The sequence below is a fragment of the Impatiens glandulifera genome, chromosome 2 (genome assembly GCF_907164915.1).
Source record: "Impatiens glandulifera chromosome 2, dImpGla2.1, whole genome shotgun sequence".
Classification (NCBI taxonomy): Eukaryota; Viridiplantae; Streptophyta; class Magnoliopsida; order Ericales; family Balsaminaceae; genus Impatiens; species Impatiens glandulifera.
The window spans coordinates 60,084,645-60,111,562 of NC_061863.1; the positions used below are offsets into that span (position 1 = coordinate 60,084,645).

The 26,918-nt window shown below is 28.6% G+C and overlaps 2 protein-coding genes across 3 annotated transcripts; one reads left to right on the plus strand and one right to left on the minus strand.

The window, feature by feature from the left end:
• The first annotated feature begins 554 nt into the window (after positions 1 to 554).
• LOC124923757 (auxin response factor 8-like) lies at positions 555 to 9,132 on the plus strand. 2 transcript variants are annotated; one of them, XM_047463727.1, is made up of 15 exons: positions 555 to 1,302; positions 1,387 to 1,496; positions 1,590 to 1,688; positions 1,765 to 1,821; positions 1,922 to 2,077; positions 2,327 to 2,411; positions 3,749 to 3,839; positions 3,943 to 4,107; positions 4,184 to 4,306; positions 4,728 to 4,803; positions 6,430 to 6,577; positions 7,381 to 8,228; positions 8,312 to 8,502; positions 8,588 to 8,649; positions 8,683 to 9,132. In XM_047463727.1, exons 1-15 carry the CDS (start codon positions 1,260 to 1,262, stop codon positions 8,817 to 8,819), a joined length of 2,391 nt encoding a protein of 796 aa, XP_047319683.1. In that variant the 5' UTR covers positions 555 to 1,259; the 3' UTR covers positions 8,820 to 9,132. The 2 variants fall into 2 exon arrangements, with proteins under 2 accessions (XP_047319683.1, XP_047319682.1); XM_047463726.1 differs by having other exon boundaries at positions 8,588 to 9,132.
• LOC124923758 (probable L-type lectin-domain containing receptor kinase S.5) lies at positions 9,060 to 11,453 on the minus strand. The gene is made up of 2 exons (XM_047463728.1): positions 10,092 to 11,453; positions 9,060 to 10,029 (listed from the first exon to the last, which is right to left on the minus strand). The coding sequence occupies exons 1-2, from the start codon at positions 11,368 to 11,370 to the stop codon at positions 9,179 to 9,181; spliced, it is 2,130 nt and encodes a 709-aa protein (XP_047319684.1). The 5' UTR covers positions 11,371 to 11,453; the 3' UTR covers positions 9,060 to 9,178.
• Positions 11,454 to 26,918: the final 15,465 nt, after the last annotated feature.

A 26,918-nucleotide genomic window follows, 5' to 3' on the forward strand; every position in this document is an offset into this window, starting at 1 on the left:
AATAATTAATTACCATATTTAGAAAGTTAAGTATATTTAAGATCTATATTTGTTGAATTTCACTTTATCACATTAGTATCTGTTTATAATAATTTATGTAAATTTCTTTTACTAAGGTTTGGATTTAACAGATCTTATATTTTTAGTTTAAATATACTTCAATTATTATAACATTTTGTCTTAATCTATTATTTCATTATTATGTAGGATATATAACATTTTGAATTTGATAAAAAAAAGAAAAGAAAAGAGTTGTTTTTTAAACTCATATATGTTGGAAGATAGTAAATTGTTTAGATAAATTAATTTTGAAAAAGATATTACCGCTAAATCTGAATTAGATTCGGATTTATAAAATAAGAAAGAAGAGAAGGGATTATTTGAAATAATAAAAATAATGAAAGCTCCGTACCCTGACAGTGACCACTGGAGGATGGTGGCACATGCCCACTGTCAAATAGCAGTCAGTGATGGACGGCCAGGATTCTCAGGTACGGATCTCCGGACGGTCTTGATTGGAATTTCCAGAATACTTGCACTCCTGAAGAGAGTCTCTCTCACTACTCTCTCTCTCTCTCTACTGCTACCAGGTTGAGCTTTGGTCGGGGAACTATAAAGGAAAAAAGACTCTCTCTCTCTCTTTCTCTCTCTCACACACACACTCTCTGCGCTTTTCACTCTTATACAGAATCACAGGCTCTTTCAGTGAAAGCGATTGGCCACGAAAAGCTCCGGTACTGTCTGCAACACTAGCGCATTCATGGAGGTCTCGGAGAACGAGCGGCGGTCCGAGCTCGGTTGAAGTTCAGAGAGAAACTAGGGTTTTTAGTACTGTGCACAAGCTAAACAAGGTACTTACTTGTCTTTTGGAGGTTCAGCTTGACTGACTTACTGAGCAGGGGCTGAAATTGTGCGGAACCAAGGAAAGGAAAGGAGTGTTTATATTCAATATTGATTTTGAATTGCAGGCTTTCGTTGAGTGCCTGTATTCGTGCTGTAATTTAGGGAAATGCTATATCACTTTCTTTTTTTCTTTATGGCTTGAATTTCTTGGGGGTTGAGAAACGAAGACAATATGGAGATAATTATAATAATAGCTGTTTCGATGATTAAGGGCGGCAGGAGTTTGCTGAAGAGGAAGAAAGGGTCGAGATAAAAATGACACCTGATTGATTATTCAAACTAGCTATTATAAGTCTATTCTTCTTTATCATCTCAAACTTTAGTACTTTTATAAGCAAATCTTATCCCAAGGTATTATGAAGCCTTCCACCTCCGGATTAGCTCAGCAGGCAGAAGAAGGTATTTCATTTCACTCTTTTCTGGAAGCTTTATTCATTCTTTGTTTCAAATTCTGTTCAACCTAAGATTTTTTATGCGAAACAGAGAAGAAATGCTTGAATTCAGAGCTATGGCATGCCTGTGCCGGTCCTTTGGTGTCCCTACCAACGATGGGAAGTCGAGTGGTCTACTTCCCTCAGGGCCATAGTGAGCAGGTTCTCTTCTTTGAAGTGTGATTCTTTCCCAAATTTATTGCAATACATTTAAGAATCAGCTTGTAATAATCACCTATTAAATTTGGAAGCTAGGTATCAGCTACTACAAACAAGGAAATTGACGCACATATACCGAATTACCCCAACTTGCTGCCACAATTGACCTGCCAACTCCACAATGTTACCATGCATGTAGGTTTTGCTTTGTTTTGTCATATGTGATCCTTCTTTATTCACTTGTCACCATGACTGTTGTCCTGAATTTCAGGCGGATGTAGAAACCGACGAAGTTTATGCGCAGATGACTTTGCAGCCTCTAACAGCTGTAAGCATTATTGATTCATCTTCAGATGGACTTTGATAAAGCGGGAACCATCTTGTCAGCTGTTATAGCATTTTGTCCTTTCACTTTGGTGCTTGTGCAGGAAGAACAAAAGGATACCTATATTCCTGTTGAGATGGGAATCCCGAGCAAGCAGCCGACTAATTACTTTTGCAAGACATTAACGGCTAGTGATACTAGCACCCATGGGGGATTCTCTGTTCCTCGTCGTGCTGCAGAGAAAGTTTTCCCTCCACTGGTAAGAAGTTTTCTGTCAGCTACCAGCTCTATCTGTTTTGATAACATGACCATTTTCTTTTCAACTCCCCTTTCATTATGCATGCTGAATTAGTTAATCTGTATTTAATATTTTAAAATGTTATAGGAAATAAAGGAAGGATATTTTTGTATTTTAAATGATTTGGTTGATGAAGTGACGGATAATGAGATCAGGGGTAACCCTTCATCAAACAAAGCCTCAATCTGTATCTTTTTTTGGTTTCATCAGGATTTCTCTCAGCAGCCACCTGCTCAGGAGCTAATAGCAAGGGATCTTCATGATATTGAGTGGAAATTTAGGCATATTTTCAGAGGTAGGTATTGTGATTTATGGTCTATCTTATAATCTGCATCTTTGTATCTTTCAATTTTAAAATTATTTTTTTCTTTCAAATTTTTAAGTATAGATGGATACACAGAAGATAATTGGCATGCTTGGGTTACCGCTCAAATAGTGAGAATCATTATTAGAAATGAATGAGTATTGATATTATTTTGTTTGTTTGCTTTGTACAACAAGGAACCTTATGGTCATTTAAACTCATAACTAGTGTGACGATTATATGCCCAAGTTTGAGACAGAAATTTCTAAGATTTGGATTGAGCACCATTTGCCATATGTATCATAAGGGTACGAGTGTATATTTCTATCCTCCGTCAAGGGGTCCCTTCGTTGTTAATGCCACATCAAAACATAAACTAGGCCATATGTTCAAACAAATTCTGCTGCTGGATAAGAAAAGTGTTTTCTCTTAAGAAATATGGTTGACTAACATTTCTATTAGATCGTGACTGGCATCGCTTAGTTCTCTGACTACCAAAACACTTGATTTAAACAGTCATGCTATGAAGTTCAAGAAGCGTGATGGGGGTGCACTGTGTGTGTTGCTGTAGCATCCCAAAAGCTTGTTATTTTGTCCATTAAAGGGTATCTTTTGTGTTTGGAATATTAGTTTTGGCAGGCATGACATGCGAACCCCAGATCCAACATTTTCATAGAAAATGTTAGCCTCTTTTTGCAGTAGGTTTTGACTCGAGTTTCAAGGTATTAGCTATTTGATGAATTGTGTTTGATGTATTTGGATCGAGTTCCCAAACTTTTAAGGTCAACTTGGGGTATTTAATTGAATGTATCATCCCACCTAGTCTAGCTCAAGTAGTAAGAGTCTTAACTTAAGATGATGAGGTCTCATGTACGTTTTGTACTAAGAACACTTTGATTAAAGTGGGGGTTATGGAAGTGGGATGGGTTGTTGTGCTAGCCTTCTTCGGATCCTTTTAGAAACACCTTGATTGAAGTTGGGGTTCATGGAGGTGGGATTGATTGTTTCATGCAATGTATCTTCAAAGGAGAAAAATGAAAGAAATTTATTCAAAGCATACTACTATGGTTTTTAATAGTACTTAATGTAAAACATGTTATTTGATTATGAAATGATAAGAAAGGGGATAGTTTAGATACTGTCAGTTCAGGTATGCCATATATAAGTGAATATGTTTCTCATCCAAAGGAAAATTTCTTGGAAGATTTGTACCTATGTAATTTTTGTGAGTAAGTCAAAATTAACAGTGTTAGGTTTTCAAAACAAAATGCTTCATTAAGACTAATGATTTCTGCATGTACTGACATTTTTAATTTCTTTTGTCACAGGACAGCCAAAGCGACACCTTCTTACCACAGGCTGGAGTATCTTTGTGAGTGCCAAGAAACTTGTCGCTGGTGATTCTGTTCTTTTTATCTGGTATAGTTTTGTTTTCTGCACCTTCTTCTGTAAATTTCTGAAATGTGTGAATTTTTTTTTCTGGTATAGTTATTTACATTCCCTGACTTTCATTTGGTAATAGGAATGAAAAAAATCAGCTTCATTTGGGGATTCGCCGTGCCATTCGACCTCAAACTGTAATGCCATCATCTGTTCTGTCTAGTGATAGCATGCATATTGGACTACTTGCTGCTGCAGCTCATGCTGCTGCGACCAATAGCTGTTTCACAATCTTTTATAATCCAAGGTTGAAACTCAGTTGTAAGATTTTTGTTGTACTAAAGTTTGTTATGGGGCTTAAGTTGTGCCTTCATTCGCTTCAGGGCCAGTCCATCTGAATTTGTCATTTCCCTCTCGAAGTACGTCAAGGCAGTGTATCATACCCGTGTATCTGTCGGAATGCGTTTCAGGATGCTATTTGAAACAGAGGAGTCGAGCGTACGGAGGTACTTTAGCATGAGTAATAGTAGAAGCTGAAGCATTCTCAATTGCTTCCATACTTGGGCCTTGTTTGATAAATAACCTGCAGGTTATTTTCAAATAACCTTGTTTGGTATGCACATTCAAATAACTGAGTTATTTAGGTTTCTATTACCAAATTGCCCTTTTAAATCTCTCTCTCTCTATATATATATAAAACAGAGGGTGTTTTGGTTGATAATTTGAATGTGATGGATGAGGGGATTGGTAATGGGATATTAGGTTATTTGAGATTAATCTGAAATGGTTATTTGAGACTAATCTCAAATAACCCAGATCAAACAGATCCCTGGTTTATTTGTCTGAAAGTGCTTTAGATTCTGTGTGCATATAATTATCATATTTATGTGTACTTGATTCCCACTTACAAAACTTTTCATTTGACAGATACATGGGCACAATAACTGGGATTGCTGATCTAGATCCTGTTCGATGGCCAAATTCTCACTGGAGATCTGTAAAGGTAAATATGCTCAATATAAACTGAAATCCTATTGCAGTCATATCCTGTCTTATGATTATACTAAATTTATATGGTTCAATGTTACTTCAGTCAAAATGAGATAGCACGAACTGCTTCTATACATTTTTAGTGGACTTACACCAAAATCCCATTTGTAGTCATTTTTAACCTCTTATTTTACTTATTCCCAAATCACACATCTTTTAGAAATTTATTTTTCTATTTAATATTTTATAATGGAAAAATGACATATTTATACACACACTTTCTCAAAAGGGCTACATATACCCATGAACACCTACAGGGGCAAATATACCCACAAACTTCTTTAAATGGTTCAACATTAGGAACTTCTAGAATTTCTCTTCTTTCCATTAATGAATTGGACAATGGTTGCACCAATTTAAAGAAGTTCACTGGGGGTGTATTTGCCCCTTCTGAGAAGAAAGTTAATGTATAATGCCCTTTTCCTTTTTTATAAATATGCTAACATGGCAAAATCACTTCATAATCCACATAATTCATAATCTTCCCATTACCAAACAACCTCTTAAGCCTATGAGAACTGGAGTTAGAAGGTTACATTTCTGCATCAAACAAATTTGTGTAGTCTATGAATTCAATCCTAAACATATATGTTATGAGTGATCCCTATTTCATCATCACTGATGAGTACTTATTTACCCTGTTTTTATTGGAAAGGAAGGGTGAACTAAAGGCTTGTTTGAGGCAAAGTCTTTTTTCTCCACGTGGCTTAAGTACCTTGTATGGGATTTGAGTCAAAAACATCTCGTTTCATATAATATGGTTGAGAATGGAAACAATTTCCTTATGCAACTTGGAAACCTCTAAAACAAATAAAAGGTATGTAGACTTCTATATGAAGTCATAATAGCCTGTTTGGAAGCAGGTGAATTTACATGTTTTTGTTGTTGTCGAGTTTGAAATAAAACAACTATTTCCTCATTAGTAGCTACTAACTCCAGTTGACTTCTTCATCCTAAAAGTTTATGATGAAACTGTAGGGTAACTGAATAAAACTAATATTTGTAATCAGAGGCATTTGCGAATCTTTTTTTAATAAAGGTAAAATTAATGAGAAAATTGTTGTGAATGCGAGAAGAATTCAAAAGAAACAAAAAGACCTGGAAAAGAAAATGGAACACAATTAAAGATTCCAATAAACTCAAAGAAGTCCCATCCGTTGCATATTCCTTTCTTTTTTAACAAAGGCATTTGAGAATCAACTTCTCTTGCCAAATAAATTTTACCTTATAACTTAACTTGGTTTGGAAGGAGCTGATTTTGACATCTTCCAAATCAGCTAAATTGTCTAAAAAGTTTTTATGCAAATCCTAAGCCCAGGTAATCACTGGCCGCACGCACCCGTTGGTCCATGTCAACAACAATTTTTCTGAAAACATGTTTTCTTGTTATGGAATGCGCCCATGTAATGTTCAGGAATTCTATCTGAAGCAATTGGAGGCCTGTGCAAATGTCTTTAATCATACCTTTTTATTTATGGAGTACAATTTATCATCATAAGTCTCTTTTGAGTCTGTTACAGCAGGCCCACATGTTCCTTGTTTTCTTGTTATTTTTAATTCCATAATCTTCTCCACATAGGTTGGCTGGGATGAGTCAACTGCAGGTGAGAGACAACCAAGGGTGTCGTTATGGGAAATTGAGCCTTTAACTACATTTCCCATGTATTCATCATTGTTCCCACTCAGATTGAAGCGCCCTTGGTATCCCGGTGCTTCTTCTTTTCAAGGTACTTAAAATTCGCAAATTTATGTTACTTAATTAGTGTTATAGGTTTACATGATCAGCTTGAGTAACATGATTCTTGTGCTCATTGTGTATTCTCCTACCAAACATTCAAAGAAAAAAGAACAAAACAATCTTTTTGACCTAAATAGTGAAGCAAAGAATTAGGAACAAGATAGATACACGTTCTTCCTTTTAATTTTGCTAACCAAGTTCATTAAAACCAAAGACAATTTGTTAAATTTCTCGTCTAGATGTGAATATAGATGGGATCACATTTGGAAACCGTGTGTATCTGAACTTTGACCAACTCATATTAAGAAAAAAAAGTGTTTTGAAATAGCGTCGTTATGCCCGTTTGGGAAACACATTTTATATTTAGAAACTAAACTTAATCCAACAAAATAAAAAAAAAAATTGATGGGCTGTTTCCATCTGGATCTGGATATAGAAAATTAAATTACAAGTTTTTGAAAGGAAAATTTATGGGTACGATCGTCTCAAAAGATTATGTTGCACGCGTTCGCTTCAATCCGAAAAAGGAGGCTTCTACGAGATGAGAATTTTTCGATCTTATTGACATTTAAAATTTTTATATCGTTTTCTTGTTTTGTCTTTTCCCTTAACGCATATTGCACTTTTAAAAAAAAAAGAAAAAGTGTTTTAAAATGGGGTCATAATAGAGAGGGTCATTTCACCCATATTTATTGGAATATTCCAATAAAAACAATAAAATAAAATCAAAGATCATTATTCACACTCATATAATAATATTATATGATTCGGTTCATTGCTTGTTCTCCCTAGATGGCAGAGATGGTTCAGTTAATGGCATGCCATGGTTTAGAGGAGACGCCATGGGAGAACAAGGACTTAACTCCATGAATTTTCAATCTGTTGGAATGTTCCCCTGGATGCAGCAGAGGCTTGATCAACCATTCCTTCGAAATGACCTTAACCAACAGTATCAAGCTATGTTAGCGGCTGGTATGCAGAATACAGCCTGTGGTGATCCTCTTAAACAGCAGTTCTTACAGTTACAACAGCCATTGCAATATCATCAACCTTCAAGTCCAAATGCTGCATTACTGCAGCAGCAGCAGCAGGCATCATCTGTGAATCAACTCTTCCAAGCACAACAGACTCAAATGGTTCAGTCTGAAGAACAACATAAACAGCAACAGCAACGTTCCTATCAAGACTCGCATCTGATCAACAGCGAGCCACTTCAGCAAAGGCAGCAGCAACCTGTAATCTCATCTCCCCCCAAATTATCCTCTGGCATTAATTCTTCGAGCATACAAAACATGCTGGGTCCGTTATGTACTGAAGCTGGTGAAGATCTTTTGGGTTTCTCAAGGACGGGTCAATCCTGGTCTAGTAAATATGCTGTATCGCCTTATCCTGCAAAGGATCCTGTCATAGAGCTTAATAATAATAATAACAATGGGCTTCATTCGCACAACCATGCTCTTTTCAGTTCGAATGGTGTTGATTCTTCCGGCCTCCTCCTCCCCACAACAATATCTGGCGTTGTTACTTCCTCAGTTAATGCAGATCTATCCTCTATGCCATTTGGGGGCTCGGGATTACAGGGTTCTCTTTACGGTTGTATTCAAGAGCCCCCTGATATGTTCCCGAGTACATTTGTTAAGGTGCATTGAGGAAAGTTGCATCATGTAGGCATGAATGAGGAAATTCATGCCTTAAGTTCTAAATTTTTCTTTTTTTCTTGCAGGTTTACAAATCAGGTTGGGTTGGAAGGTCGCTGGACATCACCCGGTTCACCAGCTATAATCAGCTGCGGGAGGAGCTGGGTCAGATGTTTGGCATCGAGGGTTTGTTGGAAGACCCTCAGAGATCAGGCTGGCAGCTTGTATTCGTCGACAGGGAGAACGAATTGCTTCTCCTTGGAGACGACCCATGGGAGTAAGCAACTATATATATATATAGAATCTAATCTTCTATGGTCATGCTACTGTTTGGATTCATTCTATGAGTTTCCAACATGCAGGGCGTTTGTAAATAACGTCTGGTACATCAAGATACTCTCACCGGAGGACGTGCAGAAGCTAGGCAAGCAAGAACCGGAGGATGTGCAGAAGCTAGGCAAGCAAGAAGCTCAGTCCTTCAGCTTCGGTAGCAGCGAAAGGATGAGTACAAGTGAGAGTACTGACGCTAGGGACCTCGTTTCTGGTCTCCTCCCTTCCTCAGGTGGATCTCTTTCATACTGGGACCACCATTAGGATGTGTGATTCTATTTTGCTTCTTAAGGTTCGATCGACACACCACGAGTACGTACGACTCTATTAACTAATCTTTAATTTGCTTCTCTTCATCTTCATGTGTGCAACAACCTCTACCTATTTTGTATTGGGCTTCGACCCTGTCTGTTATGACGACGCAGTATGACTGCGGGAAGAAAGAATTTATGTACTACTACTACTATACTACTATTAGTGCCCGAATCTGGGTGGGCTTATTAAGTAGACAATTATTGAGTAGAATCTCTGACAATGGCTAATGCCTTAAACCATCCCAAATGGGAAGACTTTCACACTCAAGTGTTACACAAGCAGTAAGAATGCATTATGCTATTATAAAACTATACCAAGTTGAAGCTGTCACTGTTTGGAGCTGCCGGAGAATAACCGTCTGGCCTAGAGTACTTGGGAGTGTATCCCGACCCATAGTTTGATGATGTGAATGACCTCGTCTCTGTCATTGTTGCCTGGCTGGTGTCATTTTCCGTCCCCATTGATGACGAAGACCACACGAACGCCGGTTTGAAAGGAGAAACCCGAGGAACCGAGACCGACCCCGATATTATCTGAGAAATTGTATGTGTCTTGGGCCTCTCGCTGGCCGTCGGATGAGAACAAGCCAATCCAAGCAATAGAATCCTCTCAGCCTCCTCAACCACATAATCATCCTTTATACTCTTATCAACTGCCTCTAAAAGCCTCCCCTCGCGGTGAAGCGACCACACCCAATCTACCAATAAATTGTATCCTCCTATCTTACTCCCCGGCCTGACCCCACAAACCACTTCGAGCAAGACTGCGCCGAAAGCATAGACGTCTGACTGTTGGGTGGCTTTGCCTGTGTGGAAGCACTCCGGCGCGATGTAGCCCATCGTGCCCAGGAATCCCTCTGCCTCGGCGTAGGAAGTTTTCTCTCCGTCGAGAGCTCGGGCAAGGCCGAAGTCCCCGAGCCGGGCGTCGAAGTTGCTTTCCAGCATTATGTTGCTGGCTTTGAGATCGCGATGGACAACTCTTTGATCGTACTCGTTGTGAAGGTAATGTAACGCAGAACTCACGCCGGAGATTATCTTGTAGCGTAAAGCCCAGCTCAAAGGATTGCTTTCACGACCACTACCGAACAGATGTCTGTCCAGTGATCCGTTTGGCATGTAGTCGTACACTAATAGCAACTTACCGTTGGTGTGACACCACCCTGCAGTTTGTTCATATTTAAAATCAATTTATATATAAAAGTAACATATATATATATATTACCTCTTAAGGTGACGAGGTTCTTATGACGGAGGCGGTTGATGATGGTGAGCTCCGACAAGAAATCGTCTTCTCCCTTCAAGCTCTCCCTGGAAAACCATTTGACGGCGACCTCCAAATTTTCGCTCTGCAAATACCCTTTGTACACAACCCCATACCCGCCTTCTCCCAACTTGTTTTTCTCGTCAAAATTGTTGGTTGCCTTCTTCAACCCTTTGAATTCGAACTCTCTCGGCATCCCCGGGAGGCTCTTTAAAGCACCCAATATGTTCACATTGCTATTACTCCCCCCCGCCCAACCTCGTCGTCGTCGGTTGAAGAAATAGTATCCTAACCCCGCCGCAATCAAAACAAGGGTAGCCGTCGAAACAAGAACACCTATTAGGATCCACTTTATCCTGCTATTATCTTCTTCGTCCTCGTAATGTTCAACTACAAGATTCCACCTCAAAACGCAGTTAAGCTGCATAGATTTCCCTGTCGACGCAGCAAATCCAAAATACGAATTCTGATTCACGACTCCCCTCAGCTCGAGGGGAGATTCAAGGACCGGAGACGCCGGCTTAGACGCCTCCGGTCCTGTCTGAGTGGACGTCTGAGCTATGTAAACTTGTATCGTTTTATTAACGCCGTCGTATTGGATCCAGACATCGTAAAATTTGGCTACGTTAGGGAAAGGGGCGAGTTCAATTCCTAGAGGAGTCAAGGAGACGCTTGCGTTGGATATAACGGAGTTGATGTTGAGGCCGACGTGATTATCGTCGAGATCGTATTCCTGCTTGACGGTATCGAACTCGATGGCGACGATTTGGTTGGTGGGTTTTCCGTCGGTGGAGGAATTAGTGATGCCTAAGTACTGGCCGTAGCTGTTGTTGGGAATGAGGAGGTCGGGGGCGATGATGAAGGCTAGCCCCTCGCCGGCGGTGGTTTGATTGTTGGGTAGGTAAATGTTGATTCGGAAAGAGACGTTGAAGGATGCGACTCGAAGAAGGTCGGGTTTCCAGAGTTTGAAGGGTTTCTTGAGGAGAATTCGGCCCGATTGGTCAAAGGCAGAGGGGGAAACAACGAGATTTTGAGGGAGCGGCGGTGTGATTTGAAGAGCTTCGTTGATTACAGCTGGACCAATGACTTGGAAAATGGTGTTGTATTTGCCAAGGTCGTCCTTGAACCGTCCGTATGATTCGTTGAAGATTTTCAGTTTATGATAATTAGAACCTTCCACCGCCGTCGTTAGGGAAAGGAGAAGGACGGCGGTAGTAATAAGAGCCGCCGTCAGTCCCATATATATAATTGCCAGATTTGTAAGTTTCAAGAGAGACAGTTACGACGTGACCTTAAATGTTTTTTAGAGAGAGAAAGGTTGCATGAGAGTTTGAGGCAGATCTTGGCTTGTTTGGTTTGAGGATTTTTATCTATAATCATTTCCTTTTCTTTTTCCTGTTTTCTTTTTTATTTATTTTAGAAAAACTAGCATGTATTAAAAAGTTGAACCGCGTCCATCAAATTTGGTATTGAATTTAAAATATAAAGTCTAGTTAGTCTAGTTACTTAAAAAATTATACTTGTTTTTGTTTTGTTAGGTTGTGAATTCGAAACATACCTATAGCATGTACTCTCACGTATATATCTAAATTAACCACACAGTTCTCATCCCGACAATTCAGACACTTTGAAAAAATTAAGCATCATTATATATATATATATATATATATATATATATATATATATATATATATATATATATATATATGAGATTTTTTTGATAAATAATTTATAAAATATTAATATATATAATGATAAAATAAAAATAATATTTTAAAATAAAATATATTTTGATTAATAAATTTGATAATTTAATGAATACATCCAAAAAAAAAAAAAAATTAGTTAAATTATTTAAATAATCTTTAATTGAGCTCGTTTTAAAGTACAATCCTTTAAAGATCCATTAATTAAAAAAAATTGAGTATGTTTGCTTATGATTGGAAGGAGAGTTATCCATCATTATGATTTATCCTCTTAACACTCATTAAATAAGATAGTTTTTTTCATTATCTTATAATATAAAAATCATTTTTGGGTTTAATAAATATTTTACCAATTATAATCTTATTATCCTACTTTTTTTTTAGTTCAAAGTTTAAACTACGAATATAAAAATTCTGGAACACATGTAGAAATTAAAGACATAGTCTTAAGGAAAAAATAAGTTTTTGCTATTGTCCTTCTAATCTTAAATATCATTATAAAATATTTTTGAGATGTTTAGCGAAAAATAGGCAATATCTTATAAAAACGCTAATTTGTACAATTAGTTATTGATATGTGAGTTCCAGTAACCATTTAAAAAAAACATCAACTGTATTTTAATTAACTGTTTTTTAACCATTTATAAGAACAATACAATGAAGCTTCTTTGTTCTATCTTTTTAAAGTAATATTTGAACTTATTTATATTTGACAAATTAAATTGTGATATTATTTAGAAAATTGACCGTTGACCGTTGGGACCCGGAAGTTGCCTTGGCGCTTTCACTCATCGTTATTAATAATATCATGAATTCGTAAATGACTAGGTCAACATTTTAAAAGAAAAAAAAAACAATAATGATTTGTTATCCTCTATCGATCTATATTTCAAAAAATGCTATATACCATTCATAGATTTTTAATCAATTTTATAATAAACGTAACGATAAAATAATTAGAATAATACTCATTCTCTAGTTAATATAACTCTTGGTAATGCATTTTTAGTAAATAAATTAAAATTAAAATGGGGTCCCCAAAATACTTGACTTGTTCGTATACCATGTGCACTGGATAATATATTTAAATTTCAGACTAAAGAACAAATTACTATTTATTATTTTGCTGAAAAAAAGACAGGTACATGTATGTCTTATTCTCTCATACATATTTATCGCATCAACCTTATAAATAAAAATTGAGTTGACCAGGAAAAAATTAATAGTGATTATGACATTAAAAGAAATATAATGGCCATTCAAATTAAATATTTTTTATTAGTAATAAGGGTTGTTTGTTTTTGAGCTTATTTCAATGTCTTAAGGTTCTATAACTTATAATTTAAAGATAGTTATAATTTATTATTTAATATAAAAATATTGTTTAGTCATAATTTAAATATTATAATGTTATTTAATTTTATTGTCTTGTATTGATTTTAACTTTCTTTTTTTTTAGTTTCATAAAATTTAATATACTCCATGTGAATATTTTTATTTCATTTAATAAGAATTAATTTTTTTCAAAATGAATTTCCATCTAACATGTTTAATCAAAGTTTTATATCAACATAATATATATAAGAACATTATTTAGTTGAGTTATGATATTAGAAAAAAAATGTTAGTATAATTATTTTAAAATAATAATAACAAATAATTGATTATAAAATTAAATTTAAAAAATAATAATATATATTTAAATTAAAATTTTGTTTTTAAGATATTTGTATCTCATTCAATTACAAGTAACCAAAAATAAATTAAACATAATTTATTAATTTCTTAACAAAAACATTAATTTAGTATTAACTTCTATTAGAAACACACCACTAAGATAAGTTGTATGACAAAAAAAAGTATTTTTAAATAATTAAATATCACGATTTTTACTTAAAAAATCTTAAATCTTCTTAAATTAAAATGAAAGTTATATTACGATATAATAAAAAAATATGTACCACAATCAAATATATACAGAAAATCCCATAGCTTACTTGATCATAAAAAAAAACTATTTCTATCATGTTAATTACAATACCTTCTTAATTTTTTATTGGATGATGGCTCATATATATACAAAGTTATTTAAAAAAAAAAATTGTGTGAGTTGAGTTTATTCCCATGATGGCTATCATAAAAAAAAAACAGATCTATTTAAAGCTTATTAAAACAAATTAGCTACTTTTTAAATAATAATATTTAAGTATTAATTATTCAATAATTAGTTTGTTAAACTGTATTAATTCTTTACATTAAGTTTAAAGTCTCTCCAAATTTTAATTTATAAATTTGTTCATGTTCTTGACCATTTAGTCTCCTAAGAAGATTGTTCAAAGTTATTATTAAAGTCTATTAATTTTAGTAATTAATATATGCTATTATTATATAAGCTAGCCGTTATTGACTTTTAAAAAATACAATTAAATGAATATGACATTTGGTGAAATATATATATATATAAATGATTAAGACAGATGCATACAAAGGGTTGACTTGGTTATGAGTCCTGACCTAACAAATTTGTATTATAGTAATAAGTATGGGTCCTATTTTCAGTATTTTGATCAAATGCATAACTTCAGGGCAGAACTAAAAGTCCCACAGCAGTACTAAAATAAGAGTGAGGATCTGCTATCCCAAATAGGGTTCCACCGACTTTCTCAGTATTAAAAAAGACTTCGTTTTGATAAATGAAATAAATAAAAAATTATATATATACATGACATATAAACCCTAAATTCTAAACTTTAAACTCTAAAAAAAATTATATATATAACATTTTATTTAATATTCAATTTTCTTTTTTCTCTCTACTCTCTTCTGTCTCCTATGCAGATCCGAATTCAAATAAGAGAGGATCTTAAGCAGTCTAGGATGAATATTCAATCTAGTCCCCAAACTTGGATAAGATAATCAAGTTTACCATCTTTATTTTTATTACAAGTAATGATACCAAGAAAACATATATAGATTATAATTAATTTTATTTTGAAACATGTTTTATTTTTTTCACTTTGTGTGGCTTTCTTTTAACATATTTTTTTCTACCTTCTTAATGAAATGGATTATTGGTCATTGTGATTTAAAATATTTTGTGAGTGATTTATCATAATGTTCAATTAATATATATAAATTGTTAATAATGTTTCAAAATATTTAATAAAATATTTTTTTTGTAATTAATATTTTAAATTTAATTCTCATTAAAAACAAGTTAAGTTGGAGTGAACAAATCTTAATTAGAGAATAAACTTTGGTTTAAAAAAAATTATTTGCATAGATAGACTATATATGATTAAGGTTTAGGTCAATATATTATTATTATTATAATGTTTTAAGAAAGGGATTTTCTAATTAATTAATTAATGTAGCTACTGGTTCTTCCTCCTCCATGAAAGAAAATCAAGATTTTTTCTTTAACTTCTTGTCCTTTACTTCCCCCACAGGAATCTGATTCTCTACTAATATTATTTTATTAATTAATTAATTAATTTAATGTCACTTTCTGAATGTGGGTTTTTCTACTTTAACAACTTTTAGCCTGATCATCTATATCTGCATGTGGGTTTAATTAATTTAACAAAACTTTGATGGATCTAAAAAGAGATGATCAGACAGCTGAAGTTTGTCTCCCTAGCTACCTTTACAGATAATTAGTTTGCCAATAAGATTAATTTTAATTATTATTATTAATAATAATTATTAGCTAGCTGGGAAAACATTCTCCCGGCTTAGGTCGATCTAGTTATTTAATTGATCACTAAACTTTATTATTAGTGTACACACCACTTTAAAGCTATAAGATTTCACTCAAAGTCTTATAATTAAGAATATTTTCTAATGTTTTTTTTTTTGTTTTTTAAATGATAAGTTAATTTGTTCTAAAATTTACATATAATGATATACTTTACATTTGAGATAAAAAAAATACAGAGATTAAGTTTAGTTTCTAACTAATACACCTTAATTAATTTGAAAGTTGAGTTAGCCTACTCTTAGGAAATAAAATAAAACACTAATACTATTGATACTGCTGTATTAAGATTTCCATGTGTAATAATAATATATAAAAAATAAAAATAAAAATAAAATATCAACCTTATATATTTCAAATACCACGCCATGTATAATTATATGTAATACTCATTTTTGTCTTTAACAAATTTAACCTGATCAATTATCCGCATCCTAAAATAAGTTTTGATTTATTAATGATTTTGAACATTTTGTACTTAACCATATTACTCACTTCTCTCCCTTTCCATTAAAAAACGATCTAATTCAAGATTTATATATATTATTTTTAATTACTCGTTTCAAATTTTAAAGTCCGTCAAACATGCAAATTAATAATTTGATTAATTTCTTCTAATAAAACAGAAAGAATTAATGATATACATGTACAAATAACTCAACTATTCAAGCCGTGACCTTTTATCTAGTTACTAATGGTAACTGGTAACGAGACCCAAGTAGGTTCGTTAAGACTCGTTTGATTTAATGTTTTTATTATTTTTTTTAGAATTTTATTTTAAAACTTAACAATTATTTCCGTCATCATTTCAACCATCTAATAACTCATTTTATTTATTTAAATATTAAAATTATTCTTTATTTAATTATAAAACTAACTTATCTTTAAAATGTAATGGATATTTTGTTTACTTTAATTTATAAAAACTGATTTTTAGAAATTTAATGAAACGTGATTTTTTTCTGCTTAATCGTACAATTGTTTGACCAATGACCAAGACAAATTTTCTCACAATAAATGTTGACGCGGTAAGTCGGTAACCCATTCCATTCTACATCCAAACAAGAAATGGTTTGGAAATACTAAATTTTTTCTTTTTTATTAGTTTTCTAGTGTTTTTGTTTTTATTTTCAGTTTATTTTAATGTTTATGTCTAATTAATCTATAATTAATCGATAAGACCGTGTTCTTCTTTGGTTTTTAAATAACTTATACAAAAACAATTTTCTAATCAATCACATCACTCATTTCATTAACCAAAATACTAAAATACGTACTCTCTATTTAAAAATATTATATTTTATTTTATTTACATAAATCAATACCCTTTAAATCTTTTTACCAAAAATAATCATCACTTCCTCAAAATCATCAATCATCATTATTTTTTTCTCTCTCTAGGTTATTTAAATAACCCCAATCCAAACAAGGCCTAACATAAAAATTATAATTTATCGAATTTTAATTATCAAAGTAAATTTTATTATTTAATATTATTTTAATCATAATTAATTAAATTACTTTTGTTTCAAATTTGTTACTTTTTTTTAGTTTCAAAAATTTATTATAGAGGAAAAAAATAAAAAGTGTTAAAAGAAAATAGAATAAAAAAAAAATCATTTTACTTTTTTTCTTTTGTAAATTTTTAAATTTTCTTCGGTTCAGTCATTCTCTTTAATATATTTAATTTAAATTTTTTTATTTCATTTATTAATAATTAAATATTTTTAAAATTATTTTTTTGTCTAATAGGTTTAATCAAAATTATATTTTTTTTAAAAAATGTGCATGTCAATCTTAATAATAATGACAATATTTTATAAAAAAAATATATACATGTACAAATGTAAGACGTTATTTAATTGGGTTAGGTGGTCAGAAAAAATGTTAATATAAATTATTCTTTTATTATGGAATATTAAATAATAATAACAAATAATTGTTTGAGAAGTCTAATCTAAATATATATATATATATATATATATATATATATATATATATATATATATATATATATATATATATATAAATTAAAAATATAAAAATCCAATTTACTTGAAAGGAGACCGTTTATTTAAAATAATTAAGTATTAAGTAGATGTAAATTCATAAAATTTAGAATTTATTTGAAATCGTGAGAGTTTAATTTTAAAAAATAATAATTATATATTATTATTATTTATATATATAATTAATTATTTTAACTTAATTAAATTTTAAAATATATTTAAATATAAATTAATTAAATTTTAATAATACTATAACAAAATTATATTTACAAAGTTTATTATAAAATAATAAAACCTCTAATTCATAATTGTTTTCAAACAAACCACATTAAAAAAAAGACTTTTATATTCATATTTGGGAGCCCTTCCTCCATTTGTCAAGTCCAAATTATATGTATTTAAAACTATTTTATCCTTAATTTAATTATTTTGTACAAGTACAATTTGTCTCTACTATTTTTCCTTTGAATGAGCTGAAAACCATAATTAAATAAGATGGACCAATGAGTCCAATAAAATGAAAGCCCAAATATAATTTGGCCTAACAGTCGTCCATATAAAAACTCTGGAAGCTAACTAAATATTTATATGAATAGTAATACTCTAAAAATAAGTATCATTGTAAAATAATATAGAATACAATAATATATTATTTTCAAGATAATATCAATTTGAAATTCTGAATTAATACTTTTCCTTAAAAAACAGAACATAATCTGAGATTTTTTCCCAATGTTATCTGGGATTTTTTTTCCTACAAATATCTATTTGTTTTGTGCCGCATAATAAAAAAAACAAATCATATAATACATGTTTTTATATTAAATAAATATAAATTACTACAAAATTGGCTTACAAATATTGTTAATTATTATAATTAAATCATAATATATTAGAAAGATAAAAAAAATGTCATTTTCTTATAATTTGTTCCAGAAGAATTTATATTTTATTTAATTAAAATAGTAGAAAAAAATAAATAAGAAAAAGACACCCTTGTTAGTTGTCACAACATAAAGCGAAACTTTAAATATCCACCTCTCAATTTAGAAAACGACTATTTATTTCCCCATCATTTAATATTATAATAGTTTTAGCAAATAAATAAATAAAGTAATAACCAAAACATAATAGATCATGTAATCCCATCATATGATGCTGACTTAACCATTACTACGATTTGGATTTGACAACCAACCCTGCTTTATAAAATTGATAGATCTTTTTATTTTTATTTATGAAATTTAAATTTTATCTATAAGGACAAAGGACGTGTTATTTAAATAAAAATGAACAATTGAGAGAAAAAATATGAGAAGGAAGTGGAGAAAGAATATGAGAAGAAATGACTTTGGGGGCACTTGGTTCAAATAGGGGAATCAGAATAGGAATGGGATTGATAGATGTGTGGAATGAGAATGGGTATGATTGATAGAAGTGTAGTGTTTGGTTATGAGTATTAATCATTCTCAATACCATTGATAGTGTTTGGATATCTGAATTCGAATATTTCCATCTCATTGATAATGTTTAGATTTTTTAGAAAGAAATTATTAATATTATTTTATAATTGAATTAGATTAATATTTTTATTTTTTTTATTATATTTTATTTAATTAAAAATACAAAATATTATTAATTTTATATTATAATTGTTTAAAATATATAAAATATTGAAGTGTGTTTTAATTTAATAAAATATAAACCTCTAATATTTTATTATATTAATTATATATATAAAAATATATATTTTTTTAAATACATATAAAAAATAGTTGAATGATTCAATTTTTTTTATTTATAAATAAAAATTATCTATTAATAAAGATAAATGTTTTAAAATATTATATATTAATAATTAATCAAATAAAATATAATATTTTACTTAATAATATATACTATAACATTTTATAATATTTTTAATAAAAAAAATTATTAAAATATTTTATATCTAACTTTTCTAATATTTTTTCAATATTTATTTTATATAAAATTGTTATTTTATTTTTAAGTTTTTATATTTTAATTAATTTATTATAATTTTATTATTAATATATAATATATAAATTAATTATATAAAAACAATTTTATTATTATTAATTATTATAATTATTTTAAAATAATTATTTTATTTTATTTTATTTTATTTTAAATAATTTCTCAATATTATTTAAATAATTGAAATAATTTATTTCAATAAATAAATTAAAATAAATTATTATTTTAATTATAAAAGAACGTCTAATATAATAATAAAAGAAAAAAAAAATATAATATTATAATTATAATTATGAGAGAGAACGTGTGAGAGTGGATATCATGGGAAAGAAAATGCATTACAAGGGAATGGGATTCATTCCTCCCAATTTAGAGAGGAATAGATGATTACCGAGTATCCGAGAATCAAATCAATGTTCTGGAATGAAACCCATCAACCAAACACTTCATTTTATTCCCTTTCCCATTCCTGAGTACAAAAACCACGTACCAAGCATCCCCTTAATCTTTCAATGGTTTATTAGCGGTGATTATTTATTTTTATTTTTTTAGAACGCTGGATTCTGTTTCTTTTTTCGGAGTGCGACTAATTTTTTCTATGAAGAGGGAATAAGAGAAAACTATCAGGAAAAAAATTAAGGTGAAAAGAGAGAAGAGTGATAAAAATTATTATTTTTTCAGAGTGACAATTTTAAGGAGTAAAAAATATATATACATTTTAAACATTTAAAAAAAAATATATTCTCACCTCTTTAAAATTATTCACAATTTTTTTTTCTGTATATATTTAAATAACATCTACCGAACCAATCCAAATACTCCTACTCAACTAATGATTTTGAATATTTTACTTTGTTTTTTTATCATTAATTTTTCTTTATTATATTACAATTATCCTAATTATTAAAATATTTATTTTATCCACTAATATATATATATATATATAATATTTTAATAATTAAATCATTTAAAAACTCAAATAATTTTAAAAAAAGTAAATAATTTCAAATTAATCAATATTATTTCATTCTCACTCATATCAATTACATCATAAAATTTATTAATCAAATTAATCAAATTAATCAAATTTTTATATTTTATTTTACAGACCTTTACGTCTCACTTTTTATTTCACTTGCTTTTTTATAATTTATACCAAACAAAATAATTAACATATTATTTTCATAATTCTATATTAAATAAAAAGAACATGTATAATCAAATGACAGATATATAAGGTATATCTAGTGTTTATTAGCATAATTTTCATTTAATTTAAATAATTAAGTATTTATTTAAATAAAGTTAATGTTCACTAAATCTAAATAGTTAAATAAAGTTAATTTAATTGACGTCAAATTATGTATTATCAACTATATATAATGTTATTGGAAATGCAAAAATGGTATATGTAATCATGAAATCGGATAACTAACTCTTTTATATTTTATGCGCTACACCACAAGTTACCATGTTTTTACACATTTTATAACGTGGACTTGTTATTTATTAAGATAAGTGTAGTTGATTATAAAAGAAAAAAAATTATCATATTTATCTACTAATTTAGGGCTAGTTTGATTCAGCTTATTATCAGCGACTTATCCAGCTTATTCTCACATATGGGCATGTTTGATTTAGCGTTTATAAGCAGCTTATTGGTGTCTACGTAATAAACTACTACAGTAACTTTGCGTAATAAGTTCACGCAAAAAATTATAATCAAACACATTTTTGTATTTAAACTCAAATTTCTCTCTACCTCCCTCCTCAGCGTATTACGCAGACACTCATACGCGGTTTATTGGAGATTATAATTTTAAATGCTGAAAAGAGAGGTATAGAGAAATTTGAGTTTAAACGCAAAAGTGTGTTTGATTGTAATTTTTTACGTGAGCTTATTACGCAAAGTTACTGTATCAGCTTATTACGCAGACGCCCATACGCGGCTTATTAACGCTGAATCAAACAAGACCTTAGTTAAAGAACAAATTTATTAAGGCCTTGTTCTCTTTGGGTTTTTAAAAAAACCCAACCAAAATCAATTTTCCAATCAATCACTTTTCAACAATCACATCACTCATTTCATTAACCAAAATACTAAAATACCCTCTATTTTAAATTATTATTTTTTAATTTATTCACATATATCAATACCCTTTAAGTCTTTTTACCTAAAATAATCATCACTTCCTCAAAATCATCACCAATCATTATTTTTTTCTCCCTTTAGGTTTTTAAAAAAACCCCAATCCAAACAAGGCCTAAGTTTAAAAAATAATATAAATTTTTGCAAAGGCAAGCTGTGTAACAACATTGTTTAATAAAAAATTATTGTTTTTAATATTTTAATTTAAATATTTTATTATAAAATAATAAAAGCAATAAAATATTTTGAAATTATATTTTTTAATAAGATTAACAATTTTAGTCTGTATATAAATATTATTTCATTGTTAAAATTAATAATAATTCCAAATCAATATTTTTCAATAATAATTATATTTTAAGATTTGAATAAGACTACAAATTTTAATTGATACAAAATTTTATTTATAATATATTTTATTTTGAATAATTACTTTATTTATATATTAAAAAAAACAACCATCAAATCTATCACGTCTTCTAGATATTTTTGAGAGCCCTGTAATTATTTCATATTTATTATTATTATTATTATTTTTATTTTTATTTTATTTTTGTTTCTTTTGAAATCAAAATGTATCCAGTGACTTATTTGGATTGTGATTTTTTTTAATTAAAAGAGAAAGAAAGTAATGATTTAGTAACTATGGGAATAATACTTTTATTAATAAAAATACTTAAAAAATATTTAATATATAATAAAATAAAAAATAATTATTTAAAGTATAAAATATTTTAATATTTACTTGATTAATCGAATAATAGGATAAGATAGAAAGAATAAAATAATATTTAATTATTATGACTTATTTAAATAACCTAGAAGAATCCTTTTTCAATTCTCTTTAAAAACAAATTTGGACTATTTCTCAATTTTTGCATTTTACTTTTGCGCTAAATACCATGTCCATTACTAAAAAGACATAAATTATGCCATTTTCTATTTAGATTATCACTTTTTTTTTACTTAATTAGAAAAAGTAAATATAATATATATTTATAAATCTTTTGTATAGTTATGATTTATTCATATATATATATATATATATATATATATATATATATATATATATATTGTGCATATATATATATTCCTATATATATATATTCCTATATATATATATTCTTTATAATAAATAAATAAACCAAACAAAGTAAGTGGGCGTCAAAAATAATAAAGAGTTTTAACTAAAAAAAAGAAGGGAATATATATATTTTAAACATATTAATACAAAATGATAGTGACAAAACAAAACATACAATATAATAAATAAATAAATATATTATAATAATTTAGATAAATTTGTAGAATATTCTCACTCCTTTTATTAATTAATTTCTCTCTCCTCTTATTAAATAATTTATCTCTATCTCTACAAATTAATTTATTTCATTTATCTTTATTCTCACGATTGTTATTTTACTCATTTCTTTGATATTTATTTCATTTATCTTTATTCTCACTATTGTTATTTTACTCATTTCTTTGATAAACTTTAAACATAAACCCTAAACTCTAAACCTTAAATACTAAACCCTAAATCCTAAATTCTAAATTTTAAATTTTAAACCCTAATTAATATCACGTTGAATTATGAATTTATCTCTTTTATTTTTATTTTATTTTTATGACTTTTCAATTCCTTTATTTATCAAATATTTTTTATTTATTCTTTATGACCTTTTTTTTTTATTTATTTCTATTGACTTATTAATATTTTTTCATGATTAATTTTTTTTTTAATTTCACTCTGTCCGCTAGACGATTAATCGTTGTAATTATATGATAGAAATTAATAAGAGAGAATATTCTACTTGTCCGCTCAAATAGATTTAGCTAGATCATTCGCTGTCCCAAGTCGCGCTCTATATCATTTTTTTTTATATATATATATATAAAAGTAATTTGTAAATTAATAAAACTACATCACAAACAAGCTATGTCGATTGAAACTTTATCTGTGAATTATTAAACTGGCGAGGGATTTGACAAGTTAGAAAGAGCCAATAAAAATATAGACTAAATGATTCAAAAAGTATATTGAGATGTCTGTTGGTTTATTTTAGATTAAATTGGTTTTTTTTTTTTTTTTTATCATTTCAATTTTTTTAATAACTTTATTCCTCTATTTAAAATGTCATTTTATATTACCAAATTTTCTAAATTTTAAATTATTAAACTCTATTACCTAGTGGCACATTTAGTAGTATTTAACAACAGTGAAACTTAAATGTCTCAAAACTCATTCTACCCAAATAAATTTATACATATTTCATACATATTTTTTTTTGTCACTTTAACCAAAATAAACAAATAAACCCAATTTAGGACAGGCCCGTATATAAGTTAAATTTAGCATTGTCTCTGTTTATGATATTAAAACGGTTGATTTCTCTACTAACTTAAATTGGTTTATTTTGGCTAAAATAAAAAAATATATTAATAAAAATATTTTTATTAAGATTTGAACTTATAATTAAATAAAAAATCTTATTTTTCATCCTAAATCAATATATTATACACTTTTACAATTAATAAATTTAACTAAATAACCTATTTTTTTTATTAAATAGGAATAGACCGTCCTAACCGTAGCCGATGTGCTGGTTGGACTTACCTCAATTCCGCCCATCAAATTTTAAAGATGCTTTGTATATTTGTATTGAGTTTATATCAATGAAACAACTTTAATTTATTTTAATTTTTATATTCAAGTCTCTATTTCTTTTGTTTCCTTAAAAAAATTTATGGTTCCATAAAATTCTTCTCAAATTAATCATGTGTTAAAAACAATTAAACAAAAATATATATCATTAACATTCTTAGTTAGTGGGCCACTCACCATTATCCTCTTATTATAATATTGCAAAATGATATGATATTGCCATGTTTTCAACCACAACATGTTTAAGTCTTATCACAACTTTATATCAAATTGACTATACCAAATATGCTTACACTTTCTAAAATTTTGAAACAATTAATTTTTTTTATCATAACAAATTAACAATCTGACAAGCAAGGATTAATACGTTGAGTATGAGCACGATAATTTACAATTATTATTATTATATATATATATTTATTTATTAGTATAAACTAGACAATAATTTAAGATGTGAAATTGTGTTAGTCGTAAAATTTGAGTAAAAATGATTTTAAATAATAAAATATTATTAAATTTGTTAATATAAATATATAATTAAAATATATTTTATAACATTACCTCATTTAAATTATATTTAAATAAAATATTTAAACAAAAAAAACTATAAAAATGTTATATATATATATTTTTTTGTTCAAACCCAAATTTGGAGTGTATTGAAATAAATCATTGTAAAATCAAGTTGCACTTCCTTTTATATTATTATGTTCACTAAATTTAAAAACATTCTAATTTTAGCATCCAACAAATCAACTACAAACAACAAGACCTAATTTTAGCATTCAACAAATTTTAGCATCCAACAAATCAATTATAAACGTTCAAGACCTAATTTTAGCATAAAATTAGATATATCACTTAAATTTTATTTCTATTAGAGAGACGAAAACAATTAACATATATAACCTAACTTAAAACATGATGGTTAAATTGTTCATTAAATGTGTCATTATCAATACCTCAATTTCAATACAAACTTTAACATATGAAACAAAATTTGAATGAAAATTAGTTATGACCAAATTACATGCTAGGTATTAATTGAAAAGGAGAAAAAGAAACCTACTTCCAATGGTTAGGTATTTTTATTTATAAGAAACAACATCGAAAAAAACATCAAATATCAATTCAACTATAATAAATTATTATCGGGTCCTAGAATGTCACAGTAAAAAAAATTAGTTTATGATTTAATTGATCTTTTATTCATACATAAATATCCTTATAAAGTTAGATTTATTATTTACGTTTGATTAATTCAGTAATTGTTGCGATAAAGAGAGGTTCATTTGGTTGTATAAGAAAATTAAATTTAGGTAAGTTTTTAATTGATTTAATTATTTATATGTATTTTTTATTTAATAAAGTTAAAATAAATCTATTTTAATAGCTTAGTTGATAAACTAAATAATTTAATTGTTCAAATAATAATAATTTGATAAATATAAATTAAATATATATATATATATATATATATTTATATATTCAAACAAAAAACAATAGAAAACCACTTCAAATTATCTAATTATTTTTATGAATCACAATGGGATGGATCGGGACCTCGACCGGGCGACACTTGATTGTTACGACCCCGAAGAAACGACAAATCCCAACTACGAATATACCATTTAGAATTTTACATTCTATTTCGGAAATTTATTTATTATCATCCCAGTCCATTCGATTTTGATATTTTTAGGGCACCGTTTTTAAATAATTCTCTAAAAAATATAATTGTTTTTTATGATAAAATAATAGTTTTTATATAATAAATATAATATAATATATTAAAAAATTATATTATTATAAAAGAAATAAACTTAAAATTTATATAAAATTTAAATAATAAATAAATATATTGATAATAATATATATTTAATTACGTCATTAGTAATAAATACTATCTCAAGTACATTGTCGGTTCAAACGAAATAATTTGAATTGAAAACACGAGATTTGTTTGATGAAAAGTTGATCTTAAATTTTATTTTTACAAAATTTGAAGTTTGATTCTTATTTTAAATTAGTTAAGTTGAAATTAAAATCATAATTAGGAAAACGATATTTTCAATATTTTCTTTTTCTTTTTGTATTTATATGTTTTTTAATATTATAAACACATATGTGGTGATGAGTGATACAATAATAATAAATGGAGTAACGTGTGATCCATTTAGAGTTTTTATTTGATATTATTATAAGAATACTTTTCAAAATAAATAATAATTTTATATATTAATGTATCATATATATATATATATATTCTATTTTTAGATTTTATGAAAGTATGTGTATGAGCTTTGTAAGGTTGGTGACTTTTTACCGTATATTTTCTTTTTGTCCTTTTTGTCACTAAACTTTTTGAATGTGCTAATATACACAAATATATTCACTTGTTTCTAATATCTCAAATTTTATAATGATAATAAAAGAGATGAACAAGCATCTTCCCTTTGATTTTTAATTGTTTCATTATTAAAAAGCCGGTTAAAAAAAGAGAT